The sequence below is a fragment of the Lontra canadensis genome, unplaced genomic scaffold (genome assembly GCF_010015895.1).
Source record: "Lontra canadensis isolate GAN:19392208 unplaced genomic scaffold, GSC_riverotter_1.0 scaffold93, whole genome shotgun sequence".
Lineage (NCBI taxonomy): Eukaryota > Metazoa > Chordata > Mammalia > Carnivora > Mustelidae > Lontra > Lontra canadensis.
Genome location: NW_022631087.1, coordinates 3,135,635 through 3,150,209, shown reverse-complemented (window position 1 = coordinate 3,150,209; position 14,575 = coordinate 3,135,635). Strand labels below are relative to the sequence as shown.

General features: G+C 47.2%; 1 protein-coding gene across 1 annotated transcript; it reads right to left on the bottom strand.

Annotated features, from left to right (window-relative positions):
- Window positions 1-12,685: 12,685 nt before the first annotated feature.
- On the bottom strand, window positions 12,686-13,950 carry ASCL4 (achaete-scute family bHLH transcription factor 4). The gene has a single exon (XM_032836579.1). The coding sequence runs from the start codon at window positions 13,222-13,224 to the stop codon at window positions 12,709-12,711; it is 516 nt and encodes a 171-aa protein (XP_032692470.1). The 5' UTR covers window positions 13,225-13,950; the 3' UTR covers window positions 12,686-12,708.
- Window positions 13,951-14,575: the final 625 nt, after the last annotated feature.

Below are 14,575 nucleotides of genomic sequence, written 5' to 3'. Positions count from 1 at the left end.
TGTGACTTACTTATTTTTGCCTGGAAGTTTGTGCTTCTCTTCGTTTTGTCTTCCCCAGAAGAACATGGGCACCATGAGAGCAGGACAGTGCCTGCCTGCTTCATCATGTCTGCACTGAAAGGTCCCCCACTAATGGGTCCGTGATTAAAGGAGCAAGACTGATATAAAGAGAAGGTCAAGCAACGATTATTCTGCACCAAGCATCAAGAATCAAACCGACCGGCCGGGCCGTGCCTCTTACAGAGAGGGCGACCTCTCTCTGCCTTACAGACTAGCTTTTAAGGGCAAAGGCCATGTGGATGGGCCTGGCCACGCACAGGTGGCCAATGAGATTATAACACACAGAGAAAGCTGCACAGTCATGCTAGGTCACACATAAGTGACCAATTGAATTACAATTTATCCTACAGTAGACATTTGAACTAGCCTATCACCTTGGTCAGAATTGGCGCCCAAAAGGTGCCCGAAGGACGGGGCCCATACTCCTTGGTAGCTAGGAGACAGTATGCTGCCCCAACTGATTGGATGTCTCCACCTGGCCCGACCCACCCTTGTATGTGGGCTTTGTTACCTGGGACTGGTTTCCGGGACTTGTTTTTAAATAAGTCCCCTGGGGGTAAGGGGTGCAGGGACAGTTTAAGTTTTACTGCATAAACAAAACGACTGTTCCATCCAAGATGGAATCGCTCTAGCTAAATAGGCCCTTACATGCACTATGGGAATACTCTTCCGGTCCTGGGAGAACAAAGGGAGACAAGGTCCCTTCTCCCAAAGAGGAAACAGGTTTAAATGGTGCTCTTCATGTGGAAACAAGAAAAACAAGTGAGAAGTCAAAAATTACGGGAACTCCATAAAATGGAGTTACATAATACTGAGTGGGACAGCCCACCATGCAGCCCAGAAACCTCAAGTAACTTGTCCAAGACTCACCCAGCAAGTTGCTGGTGGCCAGAGGGAAGGGCTCTTACTTTTGCTTGAGGATTTTTCCCCACATCTCACACTGTCTTGCCATTAAAAAAACTAACAACATTCCTAGTCTTGCCTACAGGAAGCTTTCAGCAAATATTGTCAAAACTGTCAAGGGAATGAAAGGGGAAGGCTGACAAACTGGTCCAGACTGAAGAAGTCTGAATAACATGACAACTAAAGGCAATGTGTGTATATTCCTGGATAGGATCCTGGACCAAAGAAGGAAAAACTGACATCATCGAGACAATCATGAAATTTGTGCAGAAAATCAATAAGTTGGTCAGCAGTGATGTATAAATGTTGAATTTTTTTTTTAAGATTTATTTATTTATTTGACAGAGATCACAGGTAGGCAGAGAGGCAGGCAGAGGGAGGGGGGAGCAGGCTCCCTGCTGATGCAGAGCTTGATCCCAGGAATCTGGGACCATGACCTGAGCTGAAGACAGAGGCTTTAACCCACGGGGCCACCCAGGCGCCCCTAAATGTTGATTTCTTGATCTGGTGTTTGTGCATGTTAGTATCCTTGTGTGGTATGGTGATTTGCAATAAGAAATATATATTTGGTCTCCATCCTGGCTTCTGGCACAAAGCTCGTAAAACCTTTGGAATTTCCTAAGAAAAGAATGATAAAGGTGTCTGCTATCCATAACAAGCCCCTTTCAACCACACCTGAGTGTATGTTAAGGCGGGAATTTTGGAAAACCCCTAAAGATGGGGGCTGGTTGCCCCGGGAAACCAACCAAGTGATTAGAGGGTTGTAACTTTCAGCCCCACCTGTGATCTCAAGGAGGGGAGAACAGCTGGAGATTGACTTCAATCACCACTGAAGGATGATTTAATCAACCATGTCTGTGTTATGAAGCCTCCATAAAAACTCAAAAGGACAGGGTTCAGAGAGCTTCCAGGCTGGTGAACCAGTTTGCAACCACGTGCCAGGAGGCGGGTGTACCCCAAACTCCTACGGGCACTTCTGTGTTCAGGACCCTTCCAGACCTCTGAATTTTTTCATCTGGCTCTTCGTTTGTATCCTTTAACATCTTTTGTAATAAAATGGCAATCTAATCAGTAAACTAGCTTCCTGAGTGCTGTGAGCCACTCTAGCAAACTGATTGAACCGAGGAGGGGGTTCCTCCTCTGAAGGGGGCGGAGTCATAGGAACTTGTGATTTACGACCAGGAAGCCAGAACTGCTGTGGGAAACAAAGGTAGAACAAAATGTAGATAAAATTAAATGTCCTGGGACGCCTGGGTGGCTCAGTTGGTTGGACAACTGCCTTCGGCTCAGGTCATGATCCTGGAGTCCCGGGATCGAGTCCCGCATCGGGCTCCCGGCTCCGCAGGGAGTCTGCTTCTCTCTCTGACCTTCTCCTTGCTCATGCTCTCTCTCACTGTCTCTCTCTCAAATAAATAAATAAAATCTTAAAAAAAAAAAAAATGTCCTTATAACCTTCAGCCCATTGACAAATACTTGAGATGGGCAGATCTTAACACTCCTCCAGGATCCGCAGTCTCCTTTAGCATATGAAAGTCCTCTTGGAACTTTCCTTATCTTTAGTTCCCCTCCCTCCACCCCCCAAGGTGTATAATCACTTGCTCCTTACAAAGCCATGGCAGCTGGCAGCAGTGACAGCCACGGTTCTTTCTGCCCACCGGTCTCGTCCCCGTGTTCTAATAAAACTACCTTTTTGCGCCAAATATGTCTAAAGAATTCCCTCGTGGTCATCGGCTCCGGACCCCACCAACGTCAGCAACATTCCAAAAAAATCTACATCAACAATCACAGGTGGTAATCGGGGTTTGCAGTTGACATTGGCACTGGGGGCAGTCTTGTGGGACTGAGGCCACCTCGGTACATCATGTTAGAATTGAGTTAGATCGGGGGCGCCTGGGTGGTTCAGTGAGTTAAGCCTCTGCCGTCGCCTCAGGTCATGATCTCAGTGTCCTGGGATCAAGCTCTGCATCGAGCCCCACATCGGGCTCTCTGCTCAGCGGGGAGCCTGCTTCCCCCTCTCTCTCTCTGCCTGCCTCTCTGCCTGCTCGTGATCTCTCTGTCAAATAAATAAATAAAATCTTTAAAAAAAAAAAAAAAGAATTGAGTTAGATAATAGGATACCCGTTAGTGTCCATTGGAGACCTGGAGAATTGCTTGGTGGTGGTGATAAAATACACATCAGATCTTGTTTGGGAAAAATACACACTGGAGTGCTGAAGGGGAATGGGACATCATGTTTGAAGATTCCAAAAATGACAAATGATTAATAGTACTTAATTAGAGCAAGCAAAGGAACACATGCGGTAGAATATGAACATGTGGGGGAATATGGGGGAGTGGGGAGTTCAGAGGCTATGGGAGTTCTCTGTACTGTTTGGTTAATGTTAAGGTAAGTTTGAAATCATTTAAAAATAGTTTGTTTCAGGGGCGCCTGTGTGGCTCAGTCGGTTAGGCGGTTGACTCCTGATTTCCGAGCAGGTCATGATCTCAGGGTCATGATCAAGCCCCGAATCAGGCTCCATGCTGGGCACGGGGTCTATGCTTAAGATTATCTCTCTCGGGGCGCCTGGGTGGCTCAGTGGGTTAAGCCTCTGCCTTCGGCTCAGGTCATGATTTCAGGGTCCTGGGATCAAGTCCCACATTGGGCTCTCGGCTCGGCTTGGCTGGGAGCCTGCTTCCCCTCCCTCTCTGTCTACTTGTGATCTCTCTGTCTCTGTCGAATAAATAAATAAAACTATTTAAAAAAAAATTCTCTCTCTCTGCCTCCCTCTGCTCCTCCCCATATCTCTCTAAAGATAATTAATTAACTAATTAATTAGTTACAAGGTTGTTTCAAAACAAAGAATGACATATAAAAGTACTTGCGGTAGGTCAATTACCAACACGGCCACAGACATTTCCCCGGTCCTAGACACCACTCTGCAGCCTCTCCCAGCAAGAGGTGGAGTCTATATGTTCCTTCTGCGGATCTGCAGTGGCTTGGTGACCTGCTCTGGCCCAAAGAAAGCAGGCATTGTGTGACTCCTGAGCCCTGGCCTCCACAGGCTGGCAACCTCCATTCTTGTCCTCTGGCTGCTCTGAAATGATCATAGAAAGAAGCCCAGACCTCCGGGAGGATGAAGGACCCTGCGGAGAGAGGCCACGCTGGGCCATCCAGCAATACTAGCTGCATTCTCACAGCAGCTGCGAGCCTCTGGGAGAGCCGCAGATGAACGTCCCAGCCAATCTGCTGCGGGTGTTGCATTTTGGAATCTCTCCTTAGACAATATGAGAAAACCTAGCATGGTACTATTTCCATCATGCTACTTAAGAATTTAATCAACTGAATTTATGTTGAATAGAACTTCCCTCATATTGGATGGAGTAGTTGCGCTTCTCTGCAAAAGGATCCCTGTCTTCCAGGGAACTGATGTGCAGATCGGTAGCCATGACAGCACTTTCTAGTGTAAGGGAGTCTTTGACTTAGGTAGCCGTGTTTCCCCTTTACCGCAACCCTGGGAGAAGGAACAGGTGTTACTGCCCTTAATTTTACAGATGAGGAAAATAGGTTCAGAAAGGTAATCTCTCTTGCCCAAGGAATCACAGCCAATAGGCCCCGAAGTTAGGACTGGAATCCACGTTCTTCCTACTTCGTCAAGGTGCGGCTGAACTCCAGCGGCTTCCACAGAGAACACTTCCCTCTTCCTCCTGATCTCAAACCAGGAAGATGCCAGGAAGTGTTCTGATGTCCTGCATCAGGCTTGGTTTGCTGTGAATGTGAAGGGGGGCTGACTGCACTCCCCTGATGGACCAGGACCCCACATGCACTTTATTCTACTCGTCCCTTATTGTTTTAACATGGATATTCAGCCGTGTGGTAACGGTGGGTCTCGAACAAGGAGACTTACTGAACGTCCGTCTTCGAGTGCGCGGCTGTGATTCGAAGCCATCCAGTCATTCGAATCTGCGCAGCGCGGCTTCTGAACCACGTGAGAAGAGATGTCCGTGGCCTCTACGGTTGAATTACAAAAATCTCTGCTTTATTTTTCTCCTTAGCCGTCATCACCAGCCGAAACATGAATGCATGCTTGTTTGCTGACTCTCTTCCTCTTCCTACACTTCAGCTCCAGGCAGGCAAGCAGTAGTTGCTGATCGATGAACGGTCGGATGAAGACCAACCAGACAGGGTTTGCTCCCACTGACCTGTGTACGTCGCTTAGGCTCTCTGAGCCTCCGTTCATCTTTAAAATGGAAGTGACGTGTAATACATACCCCGCGGGATCGCTGTGATCGGGTGAGGATACTGCCCACGAAGGGCTAGCCTGCCAGCCCATAGGCTCTCGGGAAGTGTAAGCTGTTGGCGAGTTTCTGTCATTAGACGGCTTTCTGGAGAGACGAGATACGCTTCTATGAAACTCTCCTACACAGCACTATTTAATCCTTCACTTCGCTAAAACCCCCAGGGCGGCGTCAGGTCAATTTTCAAGGCTCTTTCTAGTCCCATGACTCTGAGATAGGATGCCTCCTTCCCAGATGGTTTCTCCCCCACTGTCAGGGAAAGAAGAAACGTCTTCAGGAGTGGCCACTGCGAGGCTTGCTCTGTAGGCAAAAACCAGTTCAGAGAGTTTCATCGTCTGGACACACTTCCTTCTGCAGCATCTGTGGTTTCTTTTTGGCCAGGGTTAATGGCAGTGAGTAACCCAACAGGAAAAGGCTGCTGACAGGTTTGCACCAAAGGACGCAGCTTAGTAACCACGGAAGGATTAAAAACCCATCTCACCACACAGGGAGCCTTCGAGTAGCGCACACACACATATGACGATAAGAATCAAAGAGCTGGAAAGGTTTCTCTGGTTTCATGGGCCAATAAGGATGAGACCAAGTCCTTCTAGGCCATCTGCTCTCCCCCAGGAGCCTGTCTGCCTGACGAGGAGATGACAGGGTTGGTGGTACTGACAGAGAAGGGTCCAGAGGAGCTCGCCCAGAGAGTTTGCCTTTTTAGTGATCACTCTGCAGAGAAGGATCCCACCAGTCCACGCTTCCATCAAAAGTCTGGTTCTCGGGGCAACAAGTTTGCTTGGATTGCTAAATAGATTGCTACCCATTTTTGGAGATGATGATGATGATAACTTTGGGGGCTTGGAGAACACCTGTGTTTAGACAGAAACAGCTCAAAAGTTTTTGGAAGGGCACCATCTGGAACCTTGGTTGGCTTGGTTACAGCTGGGTAATGCTGACTCATCCTGGGAAATGCTTTCCTTGGCCTCATGGACTTCGCTCTCAAATTCAACTGAGAATTATAACCCTTGGAGTCGAGAGGATGACAGTTAAGTTCAGGAGTCCAGGGTTGATGTGATCTTGCCCACAGATCACAAACTATTGACAAAGGAGCAGTTGCCATGTGTCCACATCTGGATGGCTGAAGGGCATACCATTTCTACTCTCCAAGCCCTGTTCCTTTTCCCTGTGCTACTTTATTCTCCTTTCCCTGCCCCCAGAAATTCCACAAAGGGAAGGAAATAAGGTACTATTTTCTCTTTCTCTCCAGCCCTTGATCCACTGCATTTCCTCTGCAGTGGTTCCTCTGCTGAAGTTTTTCTACATAAGAATGGTATCTTTTTTTATACTCAAGAAGTCACAAATAAAAGGAGATTAATAAGTTAATTGAGCATCCATTCTTCACTGCCAGACTCTTAGGTAATATATGTTGTATATATTAGCATTATTTCATATACTAAATGCTGATGAGCTTTCCAGAGTTACATATGGTCCCAAAATGATAAAATAAAAAATAAATACAAATATTTATTTTTTTAAAAGGTTTTATTTATTTGACAGAGAGACAATGAGAGAGAGAACACAAACAGGGGGAGTGAGAGAGGGAGAAGTAGGCTTCCTGTGGAACAGGGAGCCTGATGTGGGGCTTGATCCCAGGAACCTGGGACCGTGACCTGAGCTGAAGGCAGACACTGAATGACTGAGCCACCCAGACGCCCCTACAAATACCATTTGAAGTGTGGTGTCATCACAGAGGGTTTTGTGGAACTTTTTAACCAGCCCATTAAACACTCTTAACTCGATGCCTTTGAAGCCGGGCGGTACCTAAGGAACAATTCCCATACAATGCTCTCCTCATGTTCATTACCATTGTCTACACCTGTTCCATTTTCTTCAGTGACGTAAACACCTCGCTTAGTCTCAACTGGTTGCCTTCCAACCCGCTGCCCTTCCAGTTCCTTCATCTCCCAGTTCCTAGGACCCTCCCCTCCACTTGACTTCAGAGTCCTGGAAGTCTTGTCATGGTGAGCCTCTGAATCTTCTAGAACTGTCTTACTTGGAAGACCTCAGGCTCAGGCCTGCCTTGGCTATGCCATCTTCTCCTCCATTGGGTTTTCCTTCGCACCCTGCCAGCTGTCTTGCTCATTGGCTGCGAAGTATCTTGAAAGGGCGGGCTTCAACCTCACCTCTGCTTTCTTCTTCCACCCCTTTCATGCCCTTACAAAGGTTTCCAGCAATCTTTCAGTGCCCAACTCCAATGGGTCCCCCCTCACCTAAGCTCCCTGACACTCTGATTTATATGATGCTGTCAGCCACTCCCTCCTCCCTATAAAATGATGCCTGCTGTCATTGCCATGATCTCACACCAGCTTGTTCTCCCTCCTTCTTAGTCCTCTTCAAAGCCGTTTCTTCACCTGCCACTCCTTCACTGAGGCCTGCCCCAGCTTTCTCCTGTTCTCTCAATATTTTCCCTGAAAGATCTCCGCCACTCCTATCATTGCCTGAAGGTGCATGATTCTCTCTCCACTCTACAGTTCTTTGTCTCCCCCCCACCCCACCCCCCACCTCAACATTGGCATTTCCAACTGCTTGTGGACAGAAGTAGCTTATCTGCAATCCAGCATCTCTAACATGATTTTTACCTTTGAAATCTGCTCCTCGTTCCGTGTTCCCAGTTTCAGTTGATGGGAACTCATTGGAATGGTCTTCAACATCTCCCTCTACCTCTCGCCCTACCTCCAGGCTCTGAGTGGCCACACACCTATCAGTGACATACCCACATCACCTCCCAACCCCGCCCTCCTCCCCATTTCAGGGGGCCACTGCCTTGGCTGAGGCCCTCCCTCCATCTCTCTTCATTGCTGCAATGCCCTTTAGGTCGGCTGCTTCCTGCCACCAGGCTGATCCTCAACCACAGCACGGAACAGTTCACTCTTTCTCTAAACCAAAAAAATTAAATAAATAAATAAATTAATAATAATAATAAAATCAATAGTTCAAGTTTTTCAGCCTGGCTTTCAATGCCTTCTAGAATCTTTTCTCAGCCAGCTTCTAGTCTGTTCCTCAGCTTCTATTCTCCAAACTCAGTTCCTGCCTTCTGGGCACCTGCTCTCTAAACTTCTGGATCTTCTGCGGGCCGTACTCATCCCATTTTGCCTTCCAAATGCTGCACCTCCAAAAGCCTTCCTCCTAGTTTTCTACCCACTTAAAGCTGGCATAACTCCCTCTTTTCTCTGTATCCTGATACCATTTTTCATTTTGGACATCGGTTACAACACGTATACCTTTTTTCATCATACGGAGGTGAAATAGTTTAATTTTCCCTCCACACTGGAAGGTTCTTCAAATTCCATTCAACAAAAAAATGATGTAGCTTGCATTTTTTAAGCTACTTTTAAAAAGATTTTATTTATTTATTTGACACAGAGTGAGAGACAGAGAGAGAGCACAAGCAGGGGGAGTGGCAGAGGGAGAGAGAGAAGCAGACTTCCCGCTGGGCAGGGAGCCCAATACAGGGCTCGATCTCAGAACCCCAAGATCATGACCTGAGCCAAAGGCAGATGCTTCACTGACTGATTCACCCAGGCACCCCTGTCTGTATTTTTTTTTAATGAGACACTGTAACAGCAACTAGGACTTGAAAAAAAAAAAAAGTAATTCCTGCCCTGGAGTTGGAACTCTCTGGTGGGAAAAGATGATAAAACAGAACTGCTGTACTACATGGCAGGAAGCAGGCATGTCTTGTTGACACTGGTTTCCTCGAGTCCAGGACGGGGCACATGTTAGGGGAATGGCTTTCTAGAGCTGGAAAAGCCTAAAAGATCATGCAATCTAAACTTGAAGTGTCCTACCATAGAGGACAGAGACCACAGAAGTCAGGAGCCTACCCAAGGTCACCAGGCTTGTGAAAGGCAGTGCTGAACCAAGCCCTCTCCAGGGTATGCGCCATCACAGCCCCTCCTCCTTTGCACCCTTGCTGGGGGGTGGGGTGGGGGTGGGGGGGTGGGGGGAGTGGTACCACAGGTTGAGCAGCCGTTATGAACCACAGGAAATATTCCAAAAGGCAATATATATGATAATCATTGGATCTGTCTGAGCTGAGTGGCCAAAAACAAAACCAAAACCAAAAACAAACAAACGAAAAAACACAAGGAAGATTTTAAAGGACAGGTAAATGTTTCTCCTGTCATGAATGCACCATTTCCATAAAACTTTGCTCACCTCATTGTTTCTACATAACTTTTGGTCATTTATTTTGTTCTTTCCAAGAGTCAAATTGTCTAATGGTTAATTAATACCATCCATCCACAGGAAAAAATGAAGATTGAACATTTTAAAAGGACTCATTCCTGAATTAGTGCTCCTCCTGTAAGCCATCTGGAAGATTCCAGAAAAACTGCCTGATTTTTTTCCAAAAGGCTTCTCAAAATCATTGCCCCAGTCTCAGGAGGGCTTCAAACAAAACCACATGAAAAATCTCTCAAGGTGGGGTGCCTGGCTGGCCCAGGCGTTAAGCGTCTGCCTTCAGCTCAGGTCATGATCCCGGGGTCCTGGGATTGAGCCCCACATGGGGCTCCCTGCTCAGGGGGAAGCTTGCTTCTCCCTCTCCCACTCGCCCTGCTTGTGTTCCCACTCTTGCTGTGTCTCTCTCTGTCCAATAAGTAAAATCTTTAAAAAAAAATCTCTCAAGGCATTTTTACCCAGAGTAAAATTCTTTTTTTTTTAATTGTATTTATTTATTTTGGGGGGTAGGGGTGGAGGAAGAAGGAAAGAGAGAATCCTAAGCAGACTCCATGTTCAGCACGGAGCCCAAGTCTGGGCTTGATCTCATGACCCTGAGATCATGACCGGAGCCAAAATCGAGTCGCACGCTTAACCGACTGAGCTGCCCAGGCGCCCCTGGAATAAAATTCTCTTTTAAAATTGCCTTTGTCCTTTTCTTTATAAACCACTCATCTCCACAAGGTATATTGTATTTATTCACCCATTTTGTGCATTTATTTTAGAGAAGTAAATAAAGAAAAAAGTCTTTATTTCATTTTCCTGTATTTAAAAGCAACCACAGTATATAAACAAAATATACTCTTTCATTGTTATTATTCCTACTGTAGAAAAGAGAACATCCAGGTGCCGGCCATGGCTGGAGCAGAATGAAGGAACGGAGAGCGTCATTAGCCCTTATGGAAGACCCTTAAAAAGTTTCTCAAGGTTCTGAACAACTTAGTGCGTTTCCCTCTCCTCCAGCTCAGCCAGGGAGGTAAGATGGGTGTTTTCCTTTCCACGCCGCCCCCAACAATAAATACATCTCAGGGAGGCTTGCTTCACTGAAACCTCTACAAGGAATAACCACCTGCCTGAAGACCAAAATGGATTCATGACAGATGTCCGTAAGGCTGTAACCAAGGAATGGGCAAGGGCAAGCTTCCATCTTACTCCTTCAAACCCAACATCTCTGACCCATTCTTAAGAAAATGTAAAGATTTGTTGTGAATCACTGCAAAGCATTTATCTGTGCCGCCAGAAACACAGAATCCATTAGAACTCATTGTTAACAAATATTAGTAATTATACGTCTTAACAGGGATGCAGCTTCCACAGATCAAGTCATGTCCCCTGGAAATTTACAGTAGAAGGCAAAATCCTAATACCATGGGGTTACTCCGTCTTCCTTCTAACACACTGAAGAAATCACACTAACTCCACCTAGAGATCATTTTCAACCAGGCTCTCCTTCCCATAGTATATAGGTAATAGTATTTTGTATGAGTACGAGTAAGCGTATTTTCTCCAAAGGATGATAACATGACTAATTTACCTTTGGATAGTACCTTGCAGATTACCATGGTCTTTCATCTACATTTCTCCTGAGAAACAGTACAGATGAGGAAACCGAGTTGCTGTGCGATTAAGAAATGTTTGCTGTATCACTCCACTAGCAAACAAAGGTGCAAGGGAATACAGGAAACCAGACCCAGCAAGTCTGGGCTTTAGGGTCAAACTCTAGATGGAATCTCAGCTCAGCTAACCATAGCAACACAAACCTGGGCAAGGCCCCACTTTTTAACCACATCGTATGTGTAATACTCACCTCACAGACGAATGAGAATGAACCAGGACAACATGTAAAAAAGCACATGACAGAATTCCTGGCCCATAAAAGATATTCATTGCATATTAGCTTCCCTCTGTTGACACAGCTGTAAAAAGGAGGTACTAAAAAACCTAACTCATGAGGCTGCTGTGGGGATTAAACCATGCCCTGTAAGGGCTCACCAGGAGTAGTTTTCTCTCCTTGCCCATGTCCTGGCCTGGCTACCCACCCCCATATCAGGCCTGCCTCTGTGGAAAGGTCAATTCAAGATACTAGAAAACAACTTTAGAGTGAGGAAGTTTATCTTCATAGGTCAGCAAGCATTTTACCTATCTACTGAATTTCATAATTGTCCCTAAAACAAAATGGACCCAAATTAAATGTTTTTCAAAGACTGGGAACAAAGCCAAAGTCACTAGATAATTTCAATATACCCAGAGGCCCTCATGGTGATGAGATTTTGAGAACATACCAATTTCAGTCCACCTGGTTCAACCATCTACGCATTTCCTTTTTTTTTTTTTTTTTTAAATCAGGGGTGTCACTTTAGTTTAACCAAAGGTTAGATGAAGTGAGAACTACAGAGGGGGATGGAAAGAAAAAGAAAAAAGGAAAACCAGTGGGTAGAAACAACTGAGAAGTTTTCATACAAATCTGAGTTCTCCTTCAACGAGATCATGTCCAGTAACATGTTACTTCCTGAATGTTATGAAGTTTCCAGATGGCCACTTCTGGATAAGATAAAGCTGGTAGTATCAAAGGATGGCCCCGGTCTTCTCCAGCACTACCGTGCACGGACTCAGCCGAGAGCGGCCGCTGGCCTAGCAACAAGCCCTCGCAAGTGCGTGTTTGCTAAAGCGTCAACTTACAGTCACCTTCACCCAAACAGACGGTGTCAGTTAAATTTCAAATACAATCCCCAAAAGAAAGCATGCAGGAAAACGTTCCTCTTGTCCTAAGGGCTGTGATTTATTTATTTGGAAAGTTCTTTGGTTGGGTTGAATTTGATTCGATATTCGTGTACCTAATGTACCCACCCCGCGGGCTGTGGGACATTTTTCCCATTGTCGCCGCCCTCTGAGTTTTTAGAATACTCGTTTTTAGAATCCGGTGCTCAGAATCCGGCTCCGTGTGCCTTTGAGAAGTACCGTGGAAGAGTTTCCGTCATGAGCACCTTTAAGTTTGCAAGCGCATGACCAGTAAGGAGGGGTGGGAGGGGGAGGGGAGGAGGGCAACCAGAATGTCAAAATATACTTTCCTCCGCAAAACACGCAATTCTCGTTCCTAAGATTTAGTCGTGGAGGAAAAAAACCGCATTAGAAATGCAAACCACCCCGGGAGAGACTCTTCCGGCCGACTCCCGGGCCGCGCGGGGGGACCGGGCGGGGGCCCGGCGCTCGCTAGCTGCCCGCCTCCTCGGGCTCGCTGCAGGGCGAAGGCGCCGACGAGGCCTTGGACTCCCCGTCGCTGTTGCATTCGGCCGGGCGCGGGGTGCGGGCGCCGGCGGGACCCTCCGGCCCCCGGGCGTGGCGCTCCAGCAGCTCCTGGAGGTGCCTGATGTAGCCGATGGCGGCGCGGAGCGTCTCCACCTTGCTGAGCCGCCGCTCCGCCAGCTCGCGGGGCAGGTGGGCTCGAAGGCGCGCGTAGCCCTCGTTCACGCAGCGCACCCGCTGCCGCTCGCGCTCGTTGCGCCGCCGGAGGAAGGCGGGCTCGAAGGCGCACTCCAGCGGCAGCGGCCGGCAGGGCGGCCTCGCGGCGCAGCCCCCGGGTCCCCGCGCGCAGCACGCGGCGTCCGGACGGGAGACCCTGGGGGGGTCCCTGAGAGGGAGGCGGGGCGGCGTCCCCGGCAGGTCCAAGGGCACGGTGCGGAGGTGGTAGGGCAAGGGCGGCAGTCCGGCCGGCTTACGCTTCTCCATCCCTCGCCGAAAAGCCAACAGATCTCCCGAGGGACTAATCTCTGACAAGCTGAGACTCAAATAAATCTTCGAGGCGAAGATGCTGGTCCATTCAGACAGCCCGGCACGGCCGATCTGCCTTTAAAGAAGTTTCTGGTTCCAGGACAGGAAACTTTGCATGATTTCCTAAATTCATCGCACTCCTCGATCATTTATAAAGATCCAGACGGAGGGGACAGGCAAAGATTTAGGACCCCCTAATCCACACTTCAAACTCTGTCTTCCCCTCTGATCTTCTTATTTCAACAGATAACAAAAGGGATGCTTCTGCTCGGTCCCCTAGCCTGGGAATGGGAGCGTAGACCAAACAGAGTAATCTTCCAAAAATCACCCAAGCTTTTCAATTACTGTAATCCACCCGCTCTAGGTCTTCAAGAGCATAGGAATCTTCCCGGTTTCAAAAAAGCCCCTCCCAGGAACCCACAGATGTGGCGGCTGGGCGAAAGTCTACCAGAAGCTTTCTCCTTGAAATCAAAACTTGACTGCCCTTTGCGGTTTCCGGCGTCCAGGGCTAATGGAAAGAGCTTTCAGACTGTTTGCAAACTTGCCCTTGTTCTTCCATTTCTGTGGAGGTGGAGGGAAGACCTCATCAAAGGAAAGACTGCTCCCTTGTGGTTAAAAGATGTGTCAAGCAAAGGGGGACCTCAGGGGCTGCTTGAGGGTTTCTTCTCCAAAACCCAATCTTTTAAAAATCCCAGTTTGACATCGAAGAGAGGAGGGAAGGAATATACCTTAGCGAGAAGGTAAGTGTCCGAGTATTACGCTCCTGCTTGTGTGGAACGCAGGACTTTTTTTTTTTTCCACGTATGTGTGTTACTTTTTAAGAGCACATCAAAAGGTTGAACAGTAACAAACACTTTTAGTCAGTTATTCTCAAGGTGCTTACTGTAAACACAGGTTCAACCCTGCTTCCCGACCTCTTCTAATCCCACCCAGGATATAAGACCATTTTTCCATAGTGCAAAAAGTGTATTTCTATTGTATTCTTCTTTTTGTCTTAAAAACAAAGATGCAATTTATTTTCTCCCTTGGGGGCAGGTGAAGAGCCCCAGTTCCAGGGATAAAGGATGATGGCTTTGAAGACTTGTCTTTTTAACATACCACCAAAAAAAAAAAAGAATAATTAATCCATCCATGTTGGTGAAAGGCTTTGAAGATGAAAGTGTCATTAAAAACCCAACAGTGCTGGTTAATGTCAAAAAGTGTGTTATCACACTGAAAATCAGATTTCTTGTTCTGCAAACCCAGCACATTAAAGGGAGCTTCTACTTTTAAAAGTCCAACTTAAAAACGAGAAGCAAAACCCCCCGAC